The 19,337-nt window shown below is 46.3% G+C and overlaps 1 protein-coding gene across 1 annotated transcript in view; it reads left to right on the top strand.

Annotated features, from left to right (window-relative positions):
* The first annotated feature begins 10,015 nt into the window (after positions 1-10,015).
* Positions 10,016-19,337, top strand: part of DNAJB12 (DnaJ heat shock protein family (Hsp40) member B12) — a 59,192-nt gene continuing 49,870 nt past the window's right edge. Inside the window, exon 1 of the mRNA XM_069753325.1 lies at positions 10,016-10,196. Within this exon, the coding sequence (XP_069609426.1) occupies positions 10,064-10,196 (133 nt within the window). The 5' untranslated portion in view covers positions 10,016-10,063. The remainder of the gene's footprint in view (positions 10,197-19,337) is intronic.

Raw genomic sequence — 19,337 nt, 5'->3', positions numbered from 1 at the left:
TGGTACCATCTTCGGGCTCCTGACCTTTTTTGATCACTTTGCATTCCGATTTTTGGGATGCAGAATAAACCAAAACCAACAATTCAGTAATTGTTTTTTATGCTGTTCCATGTTTGGTATTTGGTAAGGCAGCTTTATTCTTTGGGTCAGAACGATAACAGCGATACCCCATTTAAATCTTTTTTTTTCACAATAAAAAAAAATTATGTTTGCATCGTTTTATTCTGAGAGCTATAATTTTTTTATTTTTCTTCTGGAGCTATATGGCGGCTTGTATTTTGCAGGACAAGATGATGTTTTCAGTGGTACTGTAAGTACTCGGGCAGAAATCCGAGAGTGGACCCTCTGGGTCGTGACTCTAGAGCCCCCGGGGTCGAGCGGACCAGATGGAATCACCCCCTATACAGGGAATGTTAGGAGCAGGACCTCGGGGGAATGGAGACACAACAGCTAGAGCCAAAGGGGCGACCCAAGATAAAGAAGGAAACCAAAGGCTATAAGGATGGCAGGGAATAATAGGAAAACAAGACTTAACTGAAAATGACTGGAACACGGAACGGCAGAACACAGCAGGAACACGGACTGGCAGGACTCAGCAGGAACACGGACCGGAAGGACTCAGCAGGAACACGGGCTGGCAGAACACAGCAGGAACACGGACTAGCAGGATACAGCAGGAACACGGACTGGCAGGATACTGCAGGAACACGGACTGGCAGGATACTGCAGGAACACGGACTGGCAGGATACAGCAGGAACACGGACTGGCAGTATACAACAGGAACACGGACTGGCAGGATACAGCAGGAACACGGACAGGAAGGATACAGCAGGAACACGGACAGGCAGGACACAGCAGGAACACGGACAGGCAAGACACAGCAGGAACACGGGCTGGCAGGACACTAAGACAAAGTAAAGACTGGGCTGAGAGAAGACACTGGTGCAGGGGAGCCTAGGGCATAGGGACACTGACGTCAGACAGTGCACCTACAAAGCAAAGGCGTCTTACCTAGGGAGATGCCGGGAAGAAATACCCGATGGGTATTATATGCGCCACGTAGATCTAATTTGGTAAAAATTTGCGCACCCCGAAGACGGTCGAAGAGTTCCGGAATGAGTGGCAGAGGATATTTGTTCTTCACCGTGATGTTGTTTAGGCCTCGATAATCAATGCAGGGACGGAGAGAACCGTCTTTCTTCTTCATGAAAAAAAACCCTGCTCCGGCCGGAGAAGAAGACTTGCGAATGAATCCTTTAGCAAGATTTTCTTGAATGTACTCAGACATAGCTTGAGTCTCAGCAGGAGAGAGAGGATAGATCCTGCCCCTGGGCGGGTTAGTTCCAGGCACGAGATCTATGGGACAATCATAGAGCCGGTGAGGCGGAAGACCCTCAGCCTCCTTCTTGTTGAAGACATCAGAATAAGCGCTGTAGACACAGGGTAAGGCGGGAAAAGAAGAGGAAGGAGAAGAATAATAATAATAATAATAATAATAATAATTTTTATTTATATAGCGCCAACATATTCCGCAGCGCTTTACAAATTATAGAGGGGACTTGTACATACAATAGACATTACAGCATAACAGAAATACAGTTCAAAACAGATACCAAGAGGAGTGAGGGCCCTGCTCGTAAGCTTACAAACTATGAGGAAAAGGGGAGACACGAGAGGTGGATGGTAACAATTGCTATAGTTATTCGGACCAGCCATAGTGTAAGGCTTGGGTGTTCATGTAAAGCTGCATGAACCAGTTAATTAATTTTTTTTTTTTTTTAATATAGGCCACACAGGGATCGTTAGGTTAATGCATTGAGGCGGTAGGCCAGTCTGAACAAATGAGTTTTTAGGGCACGCTTAAAACTGTGGGGATTGGGGATTAATCGTATTATCCTAGGTAGTGCATTCCAAAGAATCGGCGCAGCACGTGTAAAGTCTTGGAGACGGGAGTGGGAGGTTCTGATTATTGAGGATGCTAACCTGAGGTCATCAGCGGAGCGGAGGGCACGGGTAGGGTGGTAGACTGAGACCAGAGAGGAGATGTAGGGTGGTGCTGAGCCATGGAGTGCTTTGTGGATGAGGGTAGTAGTTTTGTACTGGATTCTTGAGTGGATGGGTAACCAGTGTAATGACTGGCACAAGGTAGAGGCATCGGTGTAACGGTTGGTGAGGAATATGATCCTGGCAGCAGCATTCAGGACAGATTGGAGCGGGGAGAGTTTGGTAAGAGGGAGGCCGATTAGTAGAGAGTTACAATAGTCCAGACGAGAATGAATAAGTGAAACAGTAAGAGTTTTTGCAGAGTCGAAAGTAAGAAAAGGGCGAATTCTAGAAATGTTTTTGAGATGCAGGTAAGAAGAGCGAGCCAGTGATCGGATGTGGGGGGTGAATGAAAGGTCAGAATCAAGGATGACCCCAAGGCAGCGGGCATGTTGCTTTGGAGTAATGGTGGAACCGCAAACGGAGATGGCAATGTCAGGCAAAGGTAGGTTAGTAGAGGGAGAAAACACGAGGAGTTCAGTTTTTGACAGGTTTAGTTTCAGATAGAGGGAGGACATGATGCTAGAGACAGCGGTAAGACAATCACTGGTGTTTTCTAATAAGGCAGGCGTGAGATCAGGAGAAGAAGTGTATAGTTGGGTGTCGTCAGCATAGAGATGGTACTGGAAGCCAAATCTACTGATTGTTTGTCCAATAGGGGCAGTATACAAAGAGAAGAGGAGGGGGCCTAGGACTGATCCTTGAGGAACCCCAACAGTAAGGGGAAGGTGAGAGGAGGAGGAACCAGCGAAACATACAGTGAAGGATCGGTCAGAGAGATAGGAGGAGAACCAGGAGAGAACGGTGTCCTTGAGGCCGATGGAGCGGAGCATAGTGAGGAGGAGCTGATGATCCACAGTATCAAATGCTGCAGAGAGATCCAAGAGGATTAGCATGGAGTAGTGACCATTAGATTTAGCTGTTAGTAGGTCATTAGAGACTTTAGTGAGGGCAGTTTCAGTAGAGTGTAAAGAGCGGAAACCAGATTGAAGAGGGTCGAGAAGAGAGTTATCTGAGAGATAGCGGGTAAGACGGGAGTGGACCAGGCGTTCGAGGAGTTTAGAGATGAAGGGAAGATTAGAGACAGGTCTATAATTAGCGGCACAGTTTTGGTCGAGGGATGGTTTTTTAAGTAATGGATGTATGATGGCATGCTTAAATGAGGAGGGAAAAATACCGGAAGTGAGGGAAAGGTTGAATATTTTAGTTAGGTGAGAGGTGACAGCCGGGGAAAGGGACTGGAGGAAATGTGACGGAATGGGGTCACTGGTGCAAGTAAGAATTAGAGGAAGATCCCACAGGACGCACCGGCAGCAGACAACGTTCCCGACAAAGCTCACCCCAGCGCAAGATATTACCATTGCGCCAATCTAAAATGGGCTCGTGGTTCCGTAACCAAGGAAGACCTAAGAGCATAGGATGAGACAGACCCGCTAAAACATAAAATGCAATTCTCTCCTTGTGTAGAGCCCCAACCTGAAGTTCCACCTCAAGTGTTACTTGAGTAATGGTCTCCTGTAACGGTTTACCATCCACAGATGCAAGAATCACAGGAGCCTCTAAGGTTTTGACTGGAACGGAGAATTTCAAAACCTCCTCCAACCTAATAAAATTCCCTGCTGCGCCTGAATCCACATACGCATCCAGAGAAATGCCTTTGCCCGCAATATGCAAAAGAACGGACAAAGTAAGGGGTTGAGAGGGATCACACACACCTAGGGAGGCCTCTCTTACCTGACCTAGGCGGAGGAGTTTTCCGGACGTTCAGGGCAAGAGCGTAATAAATGAGCAGCACTCCCGCAGTAAAAGCATAACCCCTGAGTGCGCCTCTCTTTACGACGTTGTTCGGACATCTTAAGACGGTCCACTTGCATAGGTTCCGGTGCGGACGCCTGAGAGGAGGTTCTAGGCTGAGGACTGAGTGGCTTACGGGTGGCAGAAGAAGGACGAAGAGACCTCCGCTCACGGGCGCGTTCTTGGAACCGAAGGTCAATACGGGTAGCTAAGGAAATTAATTCCTCCAAAACAGTAGGGGTGTCCCGACCGGCTAACTCATCTTTTATGCGCCCAGAGAGACCCCGCCAAAAAGCACCCACCAACGCCTCATTGTTCCAGCCCAAGTCAGAGGAGAGTGTGCGGAACTGAATAGCGTACTGGCCTACGGATAACGACCCCTGATGGAGAGAAAATAGAGCTTCAGTTGGAGAGGCCAGACGTCCAGGTTCGTCAAAGACAAGATGGAAAGTCTCCAAAAATTCAGACAACCGGGAGACTAGAGGATCGTCTCGCTCCCAGAGTGGATTAACCCATGCCAAGGCGTCACCCTCCAGATGGGAAATCAAAAACGCAACTTTGGACCGATCCGTCGGGTAATGCTGGAGCAGAAGCTCAAAGTGAAGACGGCATTGGTTTAGAAATCCTCGGCAGGACTTAGGATCCCCATTGTACCGAGGCGGTTTAGCCAAGCGGGGTGGAGGGTGGGACGCAGGAGCAGACGTAGAAGCGGCTGTCTGGATGGAAAGCAGCCGATCGTCAATAGAAGACATATAACTAAGTATATGGGCCTGGGTGTCACGCTGCTGAGCTAACTCTTGCTGTAAGCCAATGAGTAGAGCGGCGTTGCCAGGATCGGAGGACTGGAGCGTGGACAAATGAGAATCCATAGCTTTCATAAAAGACATCATGTGGGACTGATTCTCTCGCAAAAAGAGTAGCTCTTTCTGCGCAGCAGAGGCCCCAGCGGGGTCCATGGCCTTTGCTTACTGTAAGTACTCGGGCAGAAATCCGAGAGTGGACCCTCTGGGTCGTGACTCTAGAGCCCCCGGGGTCGAGCGGACCAGATGGAATCACCCCCTATACAGGGAGTGTTAGGAGCAGGACCTCGGGGGAATGGAGACACAACAGCTAGAGCCAAAGGGGCGACCCAAGATAAAGAAGGAAACCAAAGGCTATAAGGATGGCAGGGAATAATAGGAAAACAAGACTTAACTGAAAATGACTGGAACACGGAACGGCAGAACACAGCAGGAACACGGACTAGCAGGATACAGCAGGAACACGGACTGGCAGGATACTGCAGGAACACGGACTGGCAGGATACTGCAGGAACACGGACTGGCAGGATACAGCAGGAACACGGACTGGCAGTATACAACAGGAACACGGACTGGCAGGATACAGCAGGAACACAGACTGGCAGGATACAGCAGGAACACGAACAGGCAGGACACAGCAGGAACACGGACTGGCAGGATACAGCAGGAACACGGACAGGCAGGACACAGCAGGAAGACGGACAGGCAAGACACAGCAGGAACACGGGCTGGCAGGACACTAAGACAAAGTAAAGACTGGGCTGAGAGAAGACACTGGTGCAGGGGAGCCTAGGGCATAGGGACACTGACGGCAGACAGTGCACCTACAAAGCAAAGGCGTCTTACCTAGGGAGACGCCGGGAAGAAATACCCGATGGGCGCCGCCATGTTGGGGCGGAGCCACCGGGTCGCGACCTCCCAGAAGGCTCGGCGATGGAGGAGACGCGACCGCGCATGCGCAGAGGGACCGGACGCCGTGAGCCGGCGAAGGAGGAAGCAGAGCGGCGCTGGACAGGATCGCGAGTGCGCCGAGGGACGGGAGAAGCCGGGTAAGTATGCGCAGCGTGCGCAGCGTACGTAACAGGTACCATGTTTATTTATGTCTTTTCTGCGTCTTATTCCACATTTTGTTTTGCAGCATGATGATAAAGCATTGATTTTTACCTCTATTTATGTTGTTCACTAAAGAGGTTAACTATTGGGACTGTTTTATAGGTCGGGTCCTTCTGGAAGCGGCAACACCAAACATGTATAAAAAAATTTATTTTTTTCATAATCATTTATTTATGGGTACAAAATATATATATATTGTATTTTGTGATATTTTTAAAAATATTTTTACAACATTGTTCACTTTTTTACTTATTCACACTATGGGACTTTCACTTTCTGCAGTCTATTCGCAGCTACAATTGTAAAACTGACTGATATTTGGAAATGCACGATTCCCTTTACATTGAATAAAGCCACAGTTCAGGCTGCCAAAGAACAGCCCCAAAGCATAACCCTTCACTGGGGGATGGTGTTAAGTGATATACAGTTGTGGCTTTGAGCCAAATGTACCTGGCTCAACCAAATGTAGAATTACGGCCAAAAAGTTCAACCTTGGTCTCATCAGACCATAACGTTTTTCCACATGATTTTGGCAGACTTGATATAGGTTTTGACAAAACATAGCTGGGCTTGGATGTTTTTCTTTGTAAAGAAAGGCTTCCATTTTGCCATCCTACTCCACAATCCAGATGCATGAAGAATATGGGAGATTGTTGTCCCATGCAGTACAACCAGTACTTGCCAGAAATTCCTGCACCTCCTCCAATGTTGCTGTAGGCTGATTGGCATCCCACTGGAACATTTTTTTTTGTCTTTTCATCAATATTTGATGGACGTCCAATTCTAAGTAATGTGATTTGTGTGCCAAACATAAGCCAGCTATTGATGACTGTCTTCATAGTGTTCTATGGTAATGCTGGGGCATGTATTGCTTATGTGATTATTTGGGGGGTCTGTGTATTCTTGGCTAGTGGCATGTATTATTTATGTGGTGATTATTTGGAGGTCTCTGTGTTCTCGTCTCAGTGGCATGCATTACTTATGCAGTGATTATTTGGGGTCTTTGTAGCCTTGGCTCAGTGGCATGCATTACTTACAGTGCCTTGCGAAAGTATTCGGCTCCCTAGAACTTTTCAACCTTTCCCCATATATCATGCTTCAAACATAAAGATACCAAATGTAAATTTTTAGTGAAGAATCAATAACAAGTGGAACATAATTGTGAAGCTGAACAAAATGTATTGGTTATTTTAAGTTTTTGGGAAATTAAAAAACTGAAAAGTGGTGTGTGCAATAATATTCGACCCCTTTTGCTGCGATTACAGCTGCAAATCGCTTGGGGTCTGTCTCTATCAGTTTTGTACATCAAGAGACTGAAATTCTTGCCCATTCTTCCTTGGTAAACAGCTCGAGCTCAGTGAGGTTTGATGGAGATCGTTTGTGAGTTTTCAGCTCTTTCCACAGATTCTCGATTGGATTGAGGTGTGGACTTTGACTTGGCCATTCTAACACCTGGATACGTTTATTTGTGAACCATTGCATTGTAGATTTTGCTTTATGTTTGGGATCATTGTCTTGTTGGAAGACAAATCTCCGTCCCAGTCTCAGGTCTTTTGCAGACTCCAACAGGTTTTCTTAAAAAAATGGTCCTGTATTTGGCTCCATCCATATTCCCATCAATTTTAACCATCTTCCCTGTCCCTGCTGAAGAAAAGCAGGCCCAAACCATGATGCTGCCACCACGTTTGACAGTGGGGATGGTGTGTTCAGGGTGATGAGCTCTGTTGCCTTTACACCAAACATATCATTTGGCATTGTTGCCAAAAAGTTCGATTTTGGTTTAATCTGACCAGAGTACCTTCCTCCACATGTTTGGTGTGTCTCCCAGGTGGCTTGTTGCAAACTTTAAACACCACTTTTTATGGATATCTTTGAGAAATGGCTTTGTTCTTGCCACTCTTCCATAAAGGCCAGATTTGTGCAGTGTACGGCTGATTGTTGTCTTATGGACAGACTATCCCACCTCAGCTGTAGATCTCTGCAGTTCATCCAGAGTGATCATGGGCCTCTTGGCTGCATCTCTGATCAGTCTTCTCCTTGTTTGAGATGAAAGTTTAGAGGGACAGCTGGGTCTTGGTAGATTTGCAGTGGTATGATACTCCTTCCATTTCAATATGATCGCTTGCACAGTGCTCCTTGGGATGTTTAAAGTTTTGGAAATCATTTTGTATCCAAATCCGGCTTTAAACTGCTCCACAATAGTATCACAGACCTGCCTGTTGTGTTCCTTGGTTTTCATGATGCTTTCTGTGCTTCAAACAGAACCCTGAGACTATCACAGAGCAGGTGCATTTATACGGAGACTTAATTACACACAGGTGGATTATATTTATCATCATTGGGCATTTAGGACAACATTGGATAGTTCAGAGATCCACAATGAACTTCTGGAGTGAGTTTGCTGCATTGAAAGTAAAGGAGCCGAATAATATTGCATGCCCCACTTTTCAGTTTTTGAATTTCCCAAAAAATTTTAAATAACCAATAAATTTCGTTCAACTTCACAATTGTGTTCCACTTGTTGTTGATTATTCACCAAAAATTTACATTTGGTATCTTTATGTTTGAAGCAAGATATGTGGGAAAAAGTTGAAAAGTTTCAGGGGGCCGAATACTTTCACAAGGCACTGTATGAGGTGATTATTTTGGGGTCTCTGTGTTCCCGGCTCAGTGACAGGCATTACTTATACAGTGATTATTTGGGGGTCTCTGTGTTCTCGGCTCAGTGACAGGCATTACTTATGCAGTGATTATTTGGAGGTCTCTGTGTTCTCGGCTCAGTGACAGGCATTACTTATGAGGTGATTATTTAGGGGTCTCTCTGTTCTCGGCTCAGTGGCAGGCATTACTTATACAGTGATTATTTGGGGGTCTCTGTGTTCTCGACTCAGTGGCAGGCATTACTTATGAGGTGATTATTTAGGGGTCTCTGTGTTCTCGGCTCTGTGGCAGGCAATACTTTTACAGTGATAATTTGGGGGTCTCTGTGTTCTCGGCTCAGTGGCAGGCATTACTTATACAGTGATTATTTGGGGGTCTCTGTGTTCTCGGCTCAGTGGCAGGCATTACTTATGAGGTGATTATTTGGGGATCTCTGTGTTTTTGGCTCAGAGGCAGGCATTACTTATGAGGTGATTATTTGGGGGTCTCTGTGTTCTCGGCTCAGTGGCAGGCATTACTTATGAGGTGATTATTTGGGGGTCTTTGTGTTCTCGGCTCAGTGGCAGGCATTACTTATACAGTGATTATTTGGGGGTCTCTGTGTTCTCGACTCAGTGGCAGGCATTACTTATGAGGTGATTATTTAGGGGTCTCTGTGTTCTCGGCTCAGTGGCAGGCAATACTTTTACAGTGATTATTTGGGGGTCTCTGTGTTCTCGGCACAGTGGCAGGCATTACTTATGAGGTGATTATTTAGGGGTCTCTCTGTTCTCGGCTCAGTGGCAGGCATTACTTATGAGGTGATTATTTAGGGGTCTCTGTGTTCTCGGCTCAGTAGCAGGCATTACTTATGAGGTGATTATTTAGGGGTCTCTCTGTTCTCGGCTCAGTGGCAGGCAATACTTATGAGGTGATTAATTAGGGGGTCTCTGTGTTCTTGGCTCAGTGGCAGGCATTACTTTTGAGGTGATTATTTGGGGGTCTCTGTGTTCTTGGCTCAGTGGCAGGCACTACTTTTGAGGTGATTATTTGGGGGTCTCTGTGTTCTTGGCTCAGTGGCAGGCATTACTTTTGAGGTGATTATTTGGGGGTCTCTGTATTCTCGTCTCTGTGGTAGGCATTACTTATGAGGTGATTATTTGGGGGTCTCTGTGTTCTCGTCTCTGTGGTAGGCATTACTTTTGAGGTGATTATTTGGGGGTCTCTGTGTTCTTGGCTCAGTGGCAGGCATTACTTTTGAGGTGATTATTTGGGGGTCTCTGTGTTCTCGGCTCTTTGGTAGGCACTACTTTTGAGGTGATTATTTGGGGGTCTCTGTGTTCTCGGCTAAGTGGCAGGCATTACGAGGTGGTTATTTGGGGTCTTTGTGGCCTTGGCTCGGTGGCAGGCATTACTTATGCGGTGATTATTTGGGGTCTTAGGTGACTGACTGTACTTGTCTGCTAAGCATTCTTGTTTTCTAACTGGAATAGGTGTAAAAAATGAATATTGAAAACAACTTTAGTCATGATCACGAATGCTAGACTTTTAGCTGCAGGCTGCTCAGACCTGTACAGAGCGCAAAGAATGTCGCGTCATCACCCGGCGCCAGACTCCTGATGACGCGCTTGAGGAGCGCCGCCCACTAGTTCCCATTAACAGTGATTCCGCAATGGAATCAAACCGGGACGAGGCGCTCCGCTGTATAAGCATCGCCGTAGACGCCATCAAACATCAGAACAATGAAAAGGCCCTCCGGTTCCTGGAGAAGGCTCAGAAGCTATTTCCTACCGACCGCGCACGGGGTAAGGAGCAGTAGAGGGAAACCGGAGAATCGACGGGTGGGGGAAGAGCTGGGTTTGGGAAAATTATTGCGTCACATCTCCTGAGTGCGCATGCGCATATGACGTAAGCCGCGCAAAGGCTTCTAGGAATTGTAGTCTGTTGATGACTTTTGGGTGCAGATTGTGGTAGAAATGAGAGCGCTGCTCTGTCACAGAGCGGGTTAGTGGTATGGGCCAGTGTCAGGCAGTGTAGTATTGTGGGGAAGTCGGTGGTCGAAAGTGCGTGAGGTCTTGTAAGCGCGTCTGTGGTAAAAAGAGCGACTACGCTGCGGAAACATGGCAGCTGTGCGCTGCATGCTGGGAGTTGTAGTTTCATCAGCGGATATTACTTGGCACGGTGGATACATACAACTGTGTCCGTGTTCTGCTGGCGGCTGCCCGTGTACATAACGTGTCTGAGGCCTGGAGCTGCCGCTTGTCCTGCGCTCTACCTCAGAAATGATGGCTGTAGTGCTGAGACATGAGTACGAGCGGACTACATCCCCCACAATCCTCCACGGCTGAGAGCTACTGAGCAGATACTACCTCGGCATATTTCCGGGCCTGTGCGAGTACAGCAGGCCGGACTGTCCTACCCTGCCCCCATACACTCGTCATGTGTAAGCCTTCTACATGTCCATGCTGTTATTGAGGGGCTGTGGACCCCCAGAGTAGTCACTGCTCATAGTCTGTGTATTGGGACAGCTTGGTCAGTTTTGTGCACTTTCCCTATAAATAGCTGATAACAGAGAGCACTAGACATGTATCTCATGTAATAAAGCATTGGAAGATTGCACCCAGGCACAGCAGTCGGCATCTGGTCTGCGCCTCAATATAGTAGGCTCCAGACCTGTATGTAGCGACTGCTGCGGCCCCTCACTGGGCACAAACCCCACATTGTATAATCCTTCACCCACTCTGTAGGACGGGGTGACTGGGCATTCCCCGAAATGGCCGATCAGTGGGCGCCGCACTGCTGGAAGCCAAGTCCTGCACCTCTATCACAGAGGCGGCCATGCTGGAGGGTCCTATTCATTTCTATGGGCATCTGCCATAAAGGAGAACCAGGGAATAGCCCTGTCTAAGTGTCTGCAGTGATTGTTACAATGGGTCCCTGCTCCCCTTTCTGACTCCAATGCTGCAGGACTTGTAAGGGTATGTGCACACGTTGCGGTTTTTGCTGCGGATCCGCAGCGGATTTGATGCTGCGGATCCGCAGCAGTTTTCCATGCGGTGTACAGTACAATGTTAACCTATGGAAAACAAAAAAGCAGTGCACATGCTACGGAAAAAAAGAAGTAGCATGTCACTTCTTTCTGCGGATTCCGCAGCGGTTTTCAACCTGCACCAATAGGAAAGTGCAGTTGAAAACCCGCAGTGGAATCCGCAGAAGAAACCGCGTGAAAACCGCAGTGATTTTGCACTCGTGATCCGCAACGTGTGCACATACCCTTACTGTCCTGAAAGGACATGAAGGCACCTAGACCGTACAATACGAGGTCACATCTTCAGAAATTGGACATATTTCATTCCGTGTACTCTGAAAATTACTGGAGGAGATGTACTACGTCTGTGTGACTTTAAGACCTTGCAAATTTAGTCTTAGAGTTTACCGAGATCGGTTTGCACCAGTATTTTTCAGACCCTTAATATACTTCCCCACTTGTGAGTGGAGAAACGAAGGGATGAGCTTGCTGAATTCCACACATGGCTTTTACTGTTGCTAATTCCACTTACCGAGTACTTGTCCAATCTCTAGATACACCTTTTGATCCCGAGGATGGAGAGATGAGGGTTGCGGGGGTATTTTTCCAGTCTTCCACAGTGCGGGGAGAATAATCGTGTGGAATCAGGCAGTCCCAGCCTCCATAGATCACTTGGTTTATGGTGAAATAATGTCTCCTCTGATGAATAATTAAAATGTCTTTTTCACTATGAGCAAAAAAACCTTGCGGGTCATTTAGCCATGTCCATTTCTGCTTCAGACGTGAGCGATGCTGATGATGTCTCGACCACTTCCGCCTATTCAATAGAATAGGACGCGTGCACAATATCTGCCATTCGGTAGGTGTGTGGGTTATTGCAGATGTGAGAGAATCTGGTCATCAGTGGATAATTGATTCATTGTAGACCAGTGAACCGTAAAGTGTAGCCCTGTACTCTAGTTTGACTCTTCAAAATGTGTAACCAAAACAGGTGTAAAAATTCTAATAATATAGTCATGCAGTATTGTATGTATTTTCCTTGGGCTCTTAAAAAATCTAAAAACATGATTTATCAAAAAATGGCAATTTGTTTTGCACCTTAGCTCTTGACTTTGCGCCCCCCCCCTCGCTCTGTTTTAATAGATGGTGTGTGGGCAAATAGGAAGTAATACATAACTGTAGGATAAATTAGACTTCTCACCCGTTTTGCATGCAGTCTGTACACACACGATGGGATAGTTTTTCGGTCACCATTGATCCTTAGGCCGGCGTCACACTCGGCGTAAGACAATACGGTCAGTATATTACGGCCGTAATACACTGAAAAGTCCCCAAAATAGTGGTCCGTAGCTCCTCCGTAGGCGGGGTGTGTCAGCGTATTTTGCGCATGGCATCCTCCGTATGTAATCCGTATGGCATCCGTACTGCGTGTTTTTCTCGCAGGCTTGCAAATCCCACATACAAGGATATACAAGGGATCCATGTGTTTAAAAAAAAAAAAACATATACACACTCTCTCTCTATGTATGTATGTGTATATATATATATATATATATTATAACGCTGGGAGCGTCACTCTGTCCGAAGCCTTTATAGACTGCGCTGGCGCAAGCGCCGGCGCAGTCTGGCCCCCACAGAGTGACGCTCCCAGGAGATCGCGGTATGCGTAAGCACTGAACGCATACCGCGATCTCCACCGGAGAGTCAGGGACCGTGGACGCGCCAGGAGGGAGGCTAAGTATATTCACCTGTCCTCCGTTCCAGCGCTGCGTGCGGCTCTGTCTCCCGGCTCCTCTGCTGTGACAGAGTCCAGTCACAGGCAGAGGAGCCGGAGTGTGTGTTCAAGAAAATGGCGCCGGAAAGCGCGGACTGCGCAGGCGCCGATTCCTGCTGCCGGAATCGGCGCCTGCGCAGTCCGCGCTTTCCGGCGCCATTTTCTTGAAGACACACTCCGGCTCCACTGCAGGTGTGTCTTCAAGAAAATGGCGCCGGAGAGCGCGGACTGCGCAGGCGCCGATTCCTGCTGCCGGAATCGGCGCCTGCGCAGTCCGCGCTTTCCGGCGCCATTTTCTTGAAGACACACTCCGGCTCCACTGCAGGTGTGTCTTCAAGAAAATGGCGCCGGAGAGCGCGGACTGCGCAGGCGCCGATTCCTGCTGCCGGAATCGGCGCCTGAGCAGTCCGCGCTTTCCGGCGCCATTTTCTTGCAGACACACCTGCAGTGGAGCCGGACGATAGGTGAGTATGGTATTTTTTTTTTTTATATGGCAGCAGCATACGGGGGCATACACACTGGAGCGTCTTATGGGGGGCATATAATACAATAGTGGCGCAGGATGGGAGCAGCACATGACAGAACGGGCGCAGGATGGCAGCAGCACATGACAGAACGGGCGCAGGATGGCAGCAGCACATGACAGAACGGGCGCAGGATGGCAGCAGCGCATGACAGGATGGGAGCAGCACATGACAGAACGGGCGCAGGATGGCAGCAGCACATGACAGAACGGGCGCAGGATGGCAGCAGCGCATGACAGAACGGGCGCAGGATGGCAGCAGCGCATGACAGAACGGGCGCAGGATGGCAGCAGCGCATGACAGAACGGGCGCAGGATTGCAGCAGCACATGACAGAACGGGCGCAGGATGGCAGCAGCACATGATGGAGACCATATACCAATATAAATGCTCGCCACCCGGGCGTAGAACGGGTTCAATAGCTAATATATATATGTATATATATATATACAGTTAGGGCCAGAAATATTTGGACAGTGACACAAGTTTTGTTATTTTAGCTGTTTACAAAAACATGTTCAGAAATACAATTATATATATAATATGGGCTGAAAGTGCACACTCCCAGCTGCAATATGATAGTTTCCACATCCAAATCGGAGAAAGGGTTTAGGAATCATAGCTCTGTAATGCATAGCGTCCTCTTTTTCAAGGGACCAAAAGTAATTGGACAATAGACTCTAAGGGCTGCAATTAACTCTGAAGGCGTCTCCCTCGTTAACCTGTAATCAATGAAGTAGTTAAAAGGTCAGGGGTGGATTCCAGGTGTGTGGTTTTGCATTTGGAAGCTGTTGCTGTGAGCAGACAACATGCGGTCAAAGGAACTCTCAATTGAGGTGAAGCAGAACATCCTGAGGCTGAAAAAAAAGAAAAAATCCATCAGAGAGATAGCAGACATGCTTGGAGTAGCAAAATCAACAGTTGGGTACATTCTGAGAAAAAAGGAATTGACTGGTGAGCTTGGGAACTCAAAAAGGCCTGGGCGTCCACGGATGACAACAGTGGTGGATGATCGCCGCATACTTAATTTGGTGAAGAAGAACCCGTTCACAACATCAACTGAAGTCCAGAACACTCTCAGTGAAGTAGGTGTATCTGTCTCTAAGTCAACAGTAAAGAGAAGACTCCATGACAGTAAATACAAAGGGTTCACATCTAGATGCAAACCATTCATCAATACCAAAAATAGACAGGTCAGAGTTAAATTTGCAGAAAAACACCTCAAGAAGCCAGCTCAGTTCTGGAAAAGTATTCTATGGACAGATGAGACAAAGATCAACCTGTACCAGAATGATGGGAAGAAAAAAGTTTGGAGAATAAAGGGAACGGCACATGATCCAAGGCACACCACATCCTCTGTAAAACATGGTGGAGGCAACGTGATGGCATGGGCATGCATGGCTTTCAATGGCACTGGGTCACTTGTGTTTATTGATGACATAAGAGCAGACAAGAGTAGCCGGATGAATTCTGAAGTGTACCGGGATATACTTTCAGCCCAGATTCAGCCAAATGCTGCAAAGTTGATTGGACGGCGCTTCATAGTACAGATGGACAATGACCCCAAGCATACAGCCAAAGCTACCCAGGAGTTCATGAGTGCCAAAAAGTGGAACATTCTGCAATGGCCAAGTCAATCTCCAGATCTAAACCCAATTGAGCATGCATTTCACTTGCTCAAATCCAGACTTAAGACGGAAAGACCCACAAACAAGCAAGACCTGAAGGCTGCGGCTGTAAAGGCCTGGCAAAGCATTAAGAAGGAGGAAACCCAGCGTTTGGTGATGTCCATGGGTTCCAGACTTAAGGCAGTGATTGCCTCCAAAGGATTTGCAACAAAATATTGAAAATAAAAATATTTTGTTTGGGTTATGTTTATTTGTCCAATTACTTTTGACCTCCTAAAATGTGGAGTGTTTGTAAAGAAATGTGTACAATTCCTACATTTTCTATCAGATATTTTTGTTCAACCCTTCAAATTAAACGTTACAATCTGCACTTGAATTCTGTTGTAGAGGTTTCATTTCAAATCCAATGTGGTGGCATGCAGAGCCCAACTCGCGAAAATTGTGTCACTGTCCAAATATTTCTGGCCCTAACTGTATATGTATATATATATATATATATATATATATATATATATATATATATATATATATATAATCTATCTTATATATATATAATCTATCTATCTTTAAAGCCGGTAATTCAATTACCGGCTTTTGCGATCTCCTTCCTAAACCCGACATATGAGACATGGTTTACATACAGTAAACCATCTCATATCACCATTTTTTTTTGCATATTCCACACTACTAATGTTAGTAGTGTGTATGTGCAAAATTTGGGCGTTCTACCTATTAAATTAAAGGGTTAAATGGGGGAAAAAATTGGCGTGGGCTCCCGCGCAATTTTCTCCGCCAGAGTAGTAAAGCCAGTGACTGAGGGCAGATATTAATAGCCTGGAGAGGGTCCACGGTTATTGCCCCCCCCCCCCGGCTAAAAACATCTGCCCCCAGCCACCCCAGAAAAGGCACATCTGGAAGATGCGCCTATTCTGGCACTTGGCCACTCTCTTCCCATTCCCGTGTAGCGGTGGGATATGGGGTAATGAAGGGTTAATGCCACCTTGCTATTGTAAGGTGACATTAAGCCAAATTAATAATGGAGAGGTGTCAATTATGACACCTATCCATTATTAATCCAATAGTAGTAAATGGTTAAAAAAAAACACAGGACAAGTCTCTACTGGATGTTCTATATATGAGATTGTTGCATTATATATTCTCTTCTGTTTTGTTTGTAACCAGTTTTACGTAGATACGTTTATTTAATATATTTACTGATTTATGTAATATTATTTTCTAGATAAGTGCCTTGATAAAGGCCTATGGCCGAAACGTTGGCAGGCATCCTGTATGACTGGTTATCTTGAATAAAATAAATCAAGTTTGATCTACATTTTTCTCTGTGGTCTCGGATTAATCTATTCACTATTTGTAATTTTTTCTGAGGACCAATTTATATGTAGACTGAGATCCCCTTGATCATTTTTATTAAAAAAAACCACAAACATATTATTTAAAAGTATTTTAATGAAATAAAAACAAAGGTTGTAATATTTTATTCTACGCTCAATCCTTCTGAAGACCCTCACTCTGTAACAAAGGAAAAATAATAAACCAACAATATACATACCTTCCGAAGATCTGTAACGTCCCACGATGTAAATCCATCTGAAGGGGTTAAAATATTTTACAGCCAGGAGCTCTGCCAATGCAGCGGTGCTCTTGGCTGCAAAACCCCGGGGAATGAAGGTAAAGTAGGTCAATGACCTATATTTACCTTCATTTGCGGTGAGGCGCCCTCTGCTGGTTGTCCCTCGATCGTGGGAACTTTCCTAGAAAGCTCCCAGGCTCGAGTTCATAGGAGGGCGCCCTCTGCTGGTTGTCTCATGTCTCATATTATGTCGGGTTTAGGAAGGAGATGGCAAAAGCCGGCAATTGAATTACCGTCTTTAAAGCTATCTAGCGCTGTATGAAATAATAATATATATACATATACAGTGGGGCAAAAAAGTATTTAGTCAGTCAGCAATAGTGCAAGTTCCACTACTTAAAAAGATGAGAGGCGTCTGTAATTTACATCATAGGTAGACCTCAACTATGGGAGACAAACTGAGAAAAAAAAATCCAGAAAATCACATTGTCTGTTTTTTTATCATTTTTTTTTTTTGCATATTATGGTGGAAAATAAGTATTTGGTCAGAAACAAACAATCAAGATTTCTGGCTCTCACAGACCTGTAACTTCTTCTTTTAGAGTCTCCTCTTTCCTCCACTCATTACCTGTAGTAATGGCACATGTTTAAACTTGTTATCAGTATAAAAAGACACCTGTGCACACCCTCAAACAGTCTGACTCCAAACTCCAATATGGTGAAGACCAAAGAGCTGTCAAAGGACACCAGAAACAAAATTGTAGCCCTGCACCAGGCTGGGAAGACTGAATCTGCAATAGCCAACCAGCTTGGAGTGAAGAAATCAACAGTGGGAGCAATAATTAGAAAATGGAAGACATACAAGACCACTGATAATCTCCCTCGATCTGGGGCTCCACGCAAAATCCCACCCCGTGGGGTCAGAATGATCACAAGGACGGTGAGCAAAAATCCCAGAACCACGCGGGGGGACCTAGTGAATGAACTGCAGAGAGCTGGGACCAATGTAACAAGGACTACCATAAGTAACACACTGCGCCACCATGGAATCAGATCCTGCAGTGCCAGACGTGTCCCACTGTTTAAGCCAGTACATGTCCAGCCCCGTCTGAAGTTTGCTAGAGAGCATTTGGATGATCCAGAGGAGTTTTGGGAGAATGTCCTATGGTCTGATGAAACCAAACTGGAACTGTTTGGTAGAAACACAACTTGTCGTGTTTGGAGGAAAAAGAATACTGAGTTGCATCCATCAAACACCATACCTACTGTAAAGCATGGTGGTGGAAACATCATGCTTTGGGGCTGTTTCTCTGCAAAGGGGCCAGGACGACTGATCCGGGTACATGAAAGAATGAATGGGGCCATGTATCGTGAGATTTTGAGTGCAAACCTCCTTCCATCAGCAAGGGCATTGAAGATGAAACGTAGCTGGGTCTTTCAACATGACAATGATCCAAAGCACACCGCCAGGGCAACGAAGGAGTGGCTTCGTAAGAACCATTTCAAGGTCCTGGAGTGGCCTAGCCAGTCTCCAGATCTCAACCCTATAGAAAACCTTTGGAGGGAGTTGAAAGTCCGTGTTGCCAAGCGAAAAGCCAAAAACATCACTGCTCTAGAGGAGATCTGCATGGAGGAATGGGCCAACATACCAACAACAGTGTGTGGCAACCTTGTGAAGACTTACAGAAAACGTTTAACCTCTGTCATTGCCAACAAAGGATATATTACAAAGTATTGAGATGAAATTTTGTTTCTGACCAAATACTTATTTTCCACCATAATATGCAAATAAAATGTTAAAAAAACAGACAATGTGATTTTCTGGATTTTTTTTTCTCAGTTTGTCTCCCATAGTTGAGGTCTACCTATGATGTAAATTACAGACGCCTCTCATCTTTTTAAGTAAGATTGTGGCCCGATTCTAACGCATCGGGTATTCTAGAATATGCATGTCCCCGTAGTATATGGACAATGATGATTCCAGAATTTGCGGCAGACTGTGCCCGTCGCTGATTGGTCGAGGCAACCTTTATGACATCATCGTCGCCATGGCAACCATTATGACATCATTGTCGCTGTGCCCGTTGCTGATTGGTCGAGGCCTGGCGGCCTCGACCTATCAGAGACGCGGGATGTCTACGTCCTTTATGACATCATCGTCGCTGTGCCCGTTGCTGATTGGTCGAGGCCTGGCGGCCTCGACCAATCAGAGACGCGGGATTTCTACGTCGATGCTGTGCTGGTCTCTGATTGGTCGAGGCCTGGCGGCCTCGACCAATCAGAGAGCCGGGATTTCCAGGACAGAAAGACAGACAGACGGAAAAACCCTTAGACAATTATATATATATAGATACACACACACACATTTATTCTACTGTAAGCTGTCAGTGTGATTTTACTGT

Source organism: Ranitomeya imitator, chromosome 2, assembly GCF_032444005.1.
Source record: "Ranitomeya imitator isolate aRanImi1 chromosome 2, aRanImi1.pri, whole genome shotgun sequence".
Classification (NCBI taxonomy): Eukaryota; Metazoa; Chordata; class Amphibia; order Anura; family Dendrobatidae; genus Ranitomeya; species Ranitomeya imitator.
This window is presented reverse-complemented; position numbering and strand designations above follow the sequence as displayed.